The 8,185-nt window shown below is 39.0% G+C and overlaps 1 protein-coding gene across 1 annotated transcript; it reads right to left on the minus strand.

The window, feature by feature from the left end:
- Positions 1 to 1,241: 1,241 nt before the first annotated feature.
- LOC149988364 (uncharacterized) lies at positions 1,242 to 3,899 on the minus strand. The gene is made up of 3 exons (XM_090253332.1): positions 3,826 to 3,899; positions 2,057 to 2,489; positions 1,242 to 1,781 (listed from the first exon to the last, which is right to left on the minus strand). Exons 1-3 carry the CDS (start codon positions 3,897 to 3,899, stop codon positions 1,725 to 1,727), a joined length of 564 nt encoding a protein of 187 aa, XP_090109458.1. The 3' UTR covers positions 1,242 to 1,724.
- Positions 3,900 to 8,185: the final 4,286 nt, after the last annotated feature.

The raw sequence follows: 8,185 nt of genomic DNA on the forward strand, positions 1-8,185 counted from the left end.
CAGCTTGCTTTGATCCTCCGTGTCTTGATGGGCAGTGTTAGCGTCACTGAAAGATCCAAGTGGGAAGTTATTTAGATCTCTGAGATATCAGTAAGAAGATATTACAAAGTAAGGTCATCTACGAATTCCTTGCAAGCCCCTCCAGAACAAGATGTGAACAAAGAGAACATCCCAAAGATGGAGTAGGTGCAATACTACACTAGACGTCACATGCAACTTGATGACGAACAAGGTTCTAGCGGATTCCCCAGCTGTATTGAAGCTGATTGTACATCACACGCACCGAAACCAATTGGCATTTCAACAAGCTCAAATGACTGCATCCGTCGACTGATGTAACTGTCAACTGAGCGAACGGGTTGCCTTCTCATGAAAGTTGATAGGATCTGAACAAGGCCACACTCGACCCTAAGTACAACATATGAACTTGATAACGTATCTACTATCCGCCGGATGCAACTGCTATAAATCGAATACAAATTACAAACTTTAAAGCGGTATGGGAAGCCTGGTACCATGACCAACATGGTGAACATAGAGAAAAGAAGTTCGCTGATAAGTTCAGCTTACGCTTTACATCAACTTCCCACGAAGAAGCGGTAGATGCGTCCGCATAAATTCGAAAGAGGTAGCTTTGGAGGTTTAGGGCTTATGAGGAATCAGTGTAGTTTGTCTTCTACACGCTTGAGTTCAGACGGTCAGACTGATCTAACGGATTCCGGCACACAGATTCTGCAATTCTTGAATACCAGCACATCCAACATTTTTTTAACCAGCTACGATGACCTTGGAGGTTACGCACTCCACAGAGTTTCGCTGAAGAATAATGACTTGGCCTTAAATGATGCGGATACACTCCACGATGGTCAGTGGGGACATTTTATTGGAGGCAAAGAGATGGATATATGACTTAGTCATTCTGCTCTGGCAAGGCAGGAGTTCTGTCGAACATGTAAATGTAACGTACACCCACTCAAGATGAGACATGAGACATGAGACATGAAGAAGCTCTCCGACACAGTGAACGAGGGTATTACGTAGTTCACCACAGAAGTTCTCGACACCACCCAAAGAGAGAGAGGGAGAGAGAGGCGGGGGAGCGAGAGACATCATAGCTGTATGTTGGTGCAAATCACAGGATCTAGTGATAACGAAAATACTACAAGACGGGCTCTTAAGTCACTGCCATACACGTACAATAGCAATTATGGATGCTCAGTACAATCATATACTACTTAACATTTGAGGTAATGTACTGGGATTGCATTCATCTGTCACACAACATGAGACATGAGTAAGTTCAAACCTTCGTCTCTAGGAAAAGGATGCATATCCAGAAAGTGGAGATTTAGAGGTACAGATGCATCTACAAAAAATCTAGTGCACTATACGGAAGCCATGTGAGAGTGTGATTAGAGTAACTATGCTTAAGCCACTGCTTCGAGAGAGCTCTCACATGGAGAGTATGAGATTAGAAACTGGAGGAAAGAGTTGACTGGATCAAACCTTCTTTTTCAAGAGAATATCGTGCCATGTGCTAGGATCACTTACTTGGAAGCACAACATTGTATACGGTAAGACTCACATCCATTTCAGACTACTCTTAATTACGATTGGTTTTGACCAGAGCTGAGCACCGGGACCCGATTCGGCTTTGAAAGCGTTCCACTTATTCGGTGAACCATTAAGGAGCTGTAGACCATGACTCATGAAAGCTCGATTTGTCAATGCTCTGAGGTGGCAAGGACAACTTCCGCTTGGTCGCAGCTAGCCTCTAAGAGCTGCACACAGCAAGAAAACATGCCTTCAGCTGGGGCACCTCTGCAGACGCAAGATCCTGCGAACTGCTGAGTTTATACTAGAGTTGGCTTTGAACCACAAACACACAATAACAACAACAACAACAACAACAATTTTCCCGTCTCCCAGCTCAAACCTATCAACACTTACAAATTGCGGTTCAAGCAGCATCGGCGATAGGACGAAGACGACGATGACAATAACAATAACAAGCCTAACAGCCAGCCTCAAGCAATGTCAGCTTCGAGCAACCAACCCAACGCTTGAAGCAGGCGAGCACCCAACAACGAAGCGCAATAAGGTGAAGAAGAGGACGAAGAGAAGAGAGGTAAAGCTCGAAGGAGAATGGGAATGAAACGTAAAGGAATGAGAGAGCAGTGGATTGGAGTGAGATGCGGACGCATCGTATAAGTAGTTGCAGCATCGCATGAGGGAACATAGGCCGAGGAGGGCGGCCAGGAAGGCACCAGTTGTTGTACCCTTCTACTACATCGCCTACTCTACTGCTACTGCTACTACGACTACTACTACTACTACTCGTCGTCGTCGTCGTGGTCCTGGCTGCAGCAGAGGGAGTCTCAGAGCTAAAAGCATGCTTGCCCTGCAGGTGAAAGGGTGAAAGGGTGCAAACGTGCAAACAGGCAAGAGATCCCAAAGCACTCACTTCTGCATCGGGCTCATAACCACTACTACAACTCCGTCAGAGCCCCCCTTTGGCCTTGGCCAGGTGGAGAGCCGCGACCCAGGTGGGTGGGGTGGGGGGTGGGGCTCCAGACTAGTTGCACCCTGCTTGCTGCTCATGACGCGATCTCCTTTTGCTTTTCACGTCGGATCCTCGACTCATCAGCCGTTTTTGTTTGCTCCTTGCCCTTCCTTCTCCCTCCACAGCACAAAAACCTGTGCAGTTTTTTTCATTTAAAAATAAATCCATTAAATTCTTGTTACCTTAGTGTAGGGTGGAGGGGCAGCTTTCCGAATTCCTCTCGGATGCATATATTTATTACACCGGCGGAGACCGAGAATCAATGCAAGTCAAAGCCACTGAAGATCATAAGCCCATGATTCGATGGATTTTATTTAGAAAAATTCCGTTACTCATTTTGTCCCCCTAAATAAAGGGCGGATTGCAACTCCCGAGTCTCAACCTCCCCAAGCCTCCTGAGTTATCTCTCTTGTCCGCTAGCTCCCCTCCTCGACCTCTCCCTCATCAATCTCTAGCAAAAAAACTAAATAAGCAAATAATGTTAATAATAATCATACAAGCACTTATACTCATAAAATAATAGGACCAAGCTACAGGGCTGTGTCCCTCCTCAACATCAACGCTCATCAACTTCATAAACGGTTGACCCTTCCTGTTCTACCCCTTCAGTAGATTCTGCTGGAAAATTATCATGAAAAAAGAAAAAAGAATACAAAAAACACATTATATACAAATATATATATATATATATATATATATAATGAAAAGAGGCAGCAAGAAGGCTCACTTGGCCTGGAGGTTTTCATTGCAGGAATAGAAGCATAAGCAGTAAGTTAGAGGAGGAGGAGCCATGTGTGAGGTTGCTGGCAGCAGCATCATAGAGGTGCAACTAGGCTGGCATGGGAGTAAGCAATAGTGGTGAGGTCCCTGGTCTGGGCTGGTCTGGTTTGGTCTGGTCTGATCTGGAAGCAAGGTAGCAAGCAAGCAAGGCTTTGTCAGGAGTGTCCATGCACATGACTCTCTCTCTCTCTCTCTCTCTCTCTCTTTACTTGGGAGAGGAGAGGAGGGCCTTGGAGCTAGTGCCCTTACCCAGTCCAAAGGGTGCTTTGCTTCCATATCTTTATTCTTCATACACAACAAAAGATGAGCAGAGCAAATGGATACAAAATTAAACTCTCAAAACACACACATCCCCCCCCCCCCCCCCAACCCAGTTTCAATACAAGCAATGGGAGGGAGGCAGCTTCACTCTGCCCCCTATATTGTGAAGTCAAGTCAAGTGGCCTTTAGGCAATTTGCTCTTCCTTCCTTGATGATCTTACCCAGATTGTTTGCACTCTTCTCCACCTTTGGGTTTGGGTTCGGGTTTGGCTTCTTCATCTCCCTCAACCCCCATTTCCACATATATTTTGGTGGACCCCTCCTGACATGTCATGCTTACCTTTGTTTTGTCAATTTGTGCCACCAGTTTCTCCCATTTGCATGGACTTATCTGGATGAATGAAAAATGTTACTAATACAAAATACAACACTAAAAGGGAAAGTTAAGAAAGAAAGCATGAGAGAACCTTCATCCATGACCCCAATTCCATCGTATACCATTCAAATGCCTGCCCACTCCAACATCCAAGGCCTCCCTCCCCCCTATAGTAGAGTGCCCACCTGCCATTAAGATGCTTCTTGTTTACAAAATCTATTTGATCATATATAATTGATTAAATTATTGATATGTATTAAAAATAAAAAAATAAAGTAAAAAACACATGTGCATTTTTTTGGTTTTACAGCGTCACAAAAACTGTAATAAAATTTATCAGAAAAGAAATAATTTAAAATCCGTTACAGATTAAGCATAGAATGCTGTTGTATCACTACAATACTAACAACAACAAAAAATAAATAAAAAATAAAAATAAAAATCCGTAAGAGCTGCAAATCGGCTTTTTACTTATTTATTTTGGAATTAATTATAAATATTAAATAATAATAATAATTTTTTAATACTTTTAAATTATATATATATATATATATATGTAATTTGGTTTATTTTTTCTTCTAGAAGTAACCACTATAGTTTTGCAATTAGAACTTCTCTTATATATTTAAATGTATATATATATATATATATATATATATGTGTGTGTGTGTGTGTGTGTGTGTGTGTGTGTATTAATCAAAATTTAAGTATAAGATTTTGTATTGACTAATAATTAGGTTTCAAATTAGAGACTTATGCCATAAAGTACTCTAGTCAATAACATATAAAACCACAATAAAATTATATATATATATATATATATATATATATTTTACACTACAGTAGTTGCTTCTAGAAGAAATAAAACTAATACGTATATATATATATATATATATATATACATATATCAAATTTAGAGATGTAAAAATGAGTTGTAAAATAATATAACATGACACGAATAAAAGCTGGTTTGGTGTCTAATTTAGATCAAGGCAAGATCCTTTGTCACTTACTTTCAATTATTAGTAGAAGTTGAATGGATTGACCCTATTATATTGACATTCCATATTGTTGGGTTTAAAACCTAGATTTTGAATAACTTAGCGCAAAGATAGATCTAAGCTACAATGTGATCCTTCCACCTTTTAATAGAGAATGGTTACAGCTGGTGCTGTGAAACTAAATATTATTGTCATTATAATTATTATCATATAGAAACACAATAAAAAGAAGGACGACAACGAGAAGCCTTGATTGGGGCCTCTGCACATCCATCTCCAAATCTCACTTCGACTGGACTGGCGCATATGAAGAAGAATTCATCCATACACGCCACATTCATCCGTAAACACATCCATAAAATACACATATTCATCCATTGGTCCATCCATTGACATCGGGCCGACTCCCTTGTCTGAATGGGTGCTGCTGCTCTGGACTTTTTGCTGTGGACTGGCTTGCTTTCGAGGAGGAGAGAGGGAGGGGCATGCACTGAATTCACTCACTCACTCACTCACACTCTCTCTCTCACTCACTCACTCTGGGCAGGAAAGCAAGCAGGCAAGCAGGGCAGGGCAGGTCGTAGCCACTGCTCTTCCGATCCCATGTTGGAACGCAGTCGATCCTCCGCAGCTGCCTTGCCTGTCAGGTCTGGATGGATCTTACCACCACCAGGACATGGCTGGAGCCGGCACACACACTCACACACAAACACAGACACTTGCTGATCTCCGATGCGATGCGATGCGATGCGCTCAGGAAGTATCTTCGTGCAGAAACCGAGCCAACCCCCCTTCCCAACGTGGTGTGCGGCGCCTCTTTCCTGCCCCGTGCTGGAACCACCCTAAGCTACCAGCACAGCACCAGGGGGATCCTGCCGCTCTACTGATGCTTCTATGCCCAGTTGGGCAGTGCAGGCACTTCTTCTCCACCGCGACACAGACGGGGGCTGCAGTTTGGCGTGTGGGTTGTGGCGCTGGATGTGTCAATGTGTAGCTGGAGGAGAAAGTTGGTAAGCAGGGATCAGGTGATGACCCCACCTGATGCACGTGGATGTTTTCTCCGTTGCTCCGTTGGTTTCCTGCCTTTCTTCCTCCCGCGTCTGGTCCTGCTTTAGGTCCTCCTCCTCCGGCATCATCCTCTTCTTCTACTTCTTCCTCCTCCTCATCCTCCTTCTCCGATGTCCGCCACTGTTACAGTGCTGGTTCCAGCTCGAACCCCTCTCCCACACGCAGTGTATCATGTCACTGCATTCCCAAGTTGGACGTTGCATGTTTCGTCCAACAAGTTTCACAGTCTCATGTTCACTTCACTCACCCTCAACAATCCAACAAACGAACCTAACCTTTGTTCCTCACTTCTTCATGAATAGTACTAAATGTTTTCGAAACCATGAAAAGGATACTTCAGTACGGTTCGTTGTCAACTAATCCTTGCGTATGCTTTCTTTTTTATTTTTATTTTATTTTAGACATTTTATTTTTCAAAACCGCATCATTGGATAAATTCATGTTTGAAGTAAAATTTTTGTAATGAAAAAGTTAAAGATGCACGAAGTTAAATCACATATAATATATATTTTTTTTAATCTAAAAGCTAAAACAAATATTAGAATGCATGGTTTATTTGCAAATTTATTTTGGATTTTTTTTTCTTATTTATTTAATAAATTTATTTTTATTTTTTGTTAAACTCTTGTTTAAAATCTACAAGTTCTTTTTACCAGTAAATAAACAAATAAATACACCTTAAAGGGATATTGATTTTGTTGATGATGCTATAGAGCAATTTAAGACTTTCTTTTACTTCTATCTGCATGTAATGTGTAACATAGTTTAAAATATGGAAATATTACGCCTTTTCAAAGGTATGTTCTTTATAAAAATCAAAACAGAATGTTACCTTTAATTATTGCTATCCTTTGTAACTTGGTATTGACATCTCAAAATAAGATATTCTTTAACATTTTGATTTGTATTGACACAAATTGTGTGTTGTAGTGTCTTAATTCTTTACTGTAATTCCACATTTATGACCTTTGACTTTGGGATGATTTATTTTTTGTCTTTACAATGTAATAAGGATTTCCTAAGAGAAAGTTTGTAATAATTTCCAATATATATGTATATATATATATATATATATATAATTATATCTATATTTAAAGAATTGTAAATGCTACATTTTCAATTGATATTGTTATACCCCATGTGACCTCCATACAACTAAAATTGACTAAAAAGTGCACTTCTATACTTAGGGCACCTTTGGCAGTCCAAAATTAATCCTAATATTGATCCAAAAATAGAATAAATCAAAAAATAAGTTTTTTGTATTATTGGTAGCTAAATAAATAAAGAAAAAATTAGAATTTTGAATTAAATAATTTTTGAAGAAAATATTATGTTTTCTCTAAAAAAAAATAGTTCACAGACTATTTTTCATAAATAATCATTCTCTTCTTCTCAACCACTATTCTTTTTTAAAGCAAAGAAAGAAAAAAAAATGTGCATAAGAAAGATGCATATTATTAGCTATTTGTCTACAAAGAGGTCACAAGGGATGAAGCAATATCAATTAGAGATGCAGAGTTAACAATTTTTGATATATATATATATATATATATATATATATATATTTGTAATTTTTTTATCCACTTAGTCTTTATTGCACATGTAAAAAGAAATTAAAAATAAAGAAAATTAATATTTACCAATTGAAAAATATCCATATTAATATATAAAATATAATTTACCAATAAATGTTAATTTTTTTTTGTATTCTTGAAATATATACATTTACAACAAATTCTGTTTTCATGCAAGAAATTCTGCTCTGTCCAATTCTCTATTGAACCTCCAAATTGATCATATGCAACATGATCAGATACAACACATTTTAGTGATCAAGGTTACATGATATTGTGTGTATGTTTATACATGTGTGGTCACAACTTTGTTAAATATCATTTCCTATTTCATGTCAGCTCCATCATCCCAAGTGGCAGTTTGCCATGTGATATAGCCTCAATGAAAAAGCACTTGTCCCCTCATGAAAATGCATCATTGATTTAAGAATTCCAGCAAAAATGTGTTAAAAAATAAACATACACATATATTTATAAAAAAAATACTATTTTACTTGTCATTTTCATTTGCAGACACAAAACATCAGTTATTACAGACAATAAATAGAAAAGTAAAATT

This window comes from Physcomitrium patens, chromosome 9, assembly GCF_059467195.1.
Source record: "Physcomitrium patens ecotype Gransden chromosome 9, ASM5946719v1, whole genome shotgun sequence".
Lineage (NCBI taxonomy): Eukaryota > Viridiplantae > Streptophyta > Bryopsida > Funariales > Funariaceae > Physcomitrium > Physcomitrium patens.

Bases quoted from the DNA above. Each gene is read 5' to 3' on its own strand.
- LOC149988364 (XM_090253332.1), bottom strand. From the start codon at position 3,899: ATGGGGGTTGAGGGAGATGAAGAAGCCAAACCCGAACCCAAACCCAAA. The intron at 2,490-3,825 runs GTAAGATCATCA...ACGGAGTTGTAG, and splicing joins GAAGAGTGCAAACAATCTGG to TAGTGGTTATGAGCCCGATG. The intron at 1,782-2,056 runs GTTGGTTGCTCG...TGCTGTGTGCAG, and splicing joins TCGCCTGCTTCAAGCGTTGG to CTCTTAGAGGCTAGCTGCGA.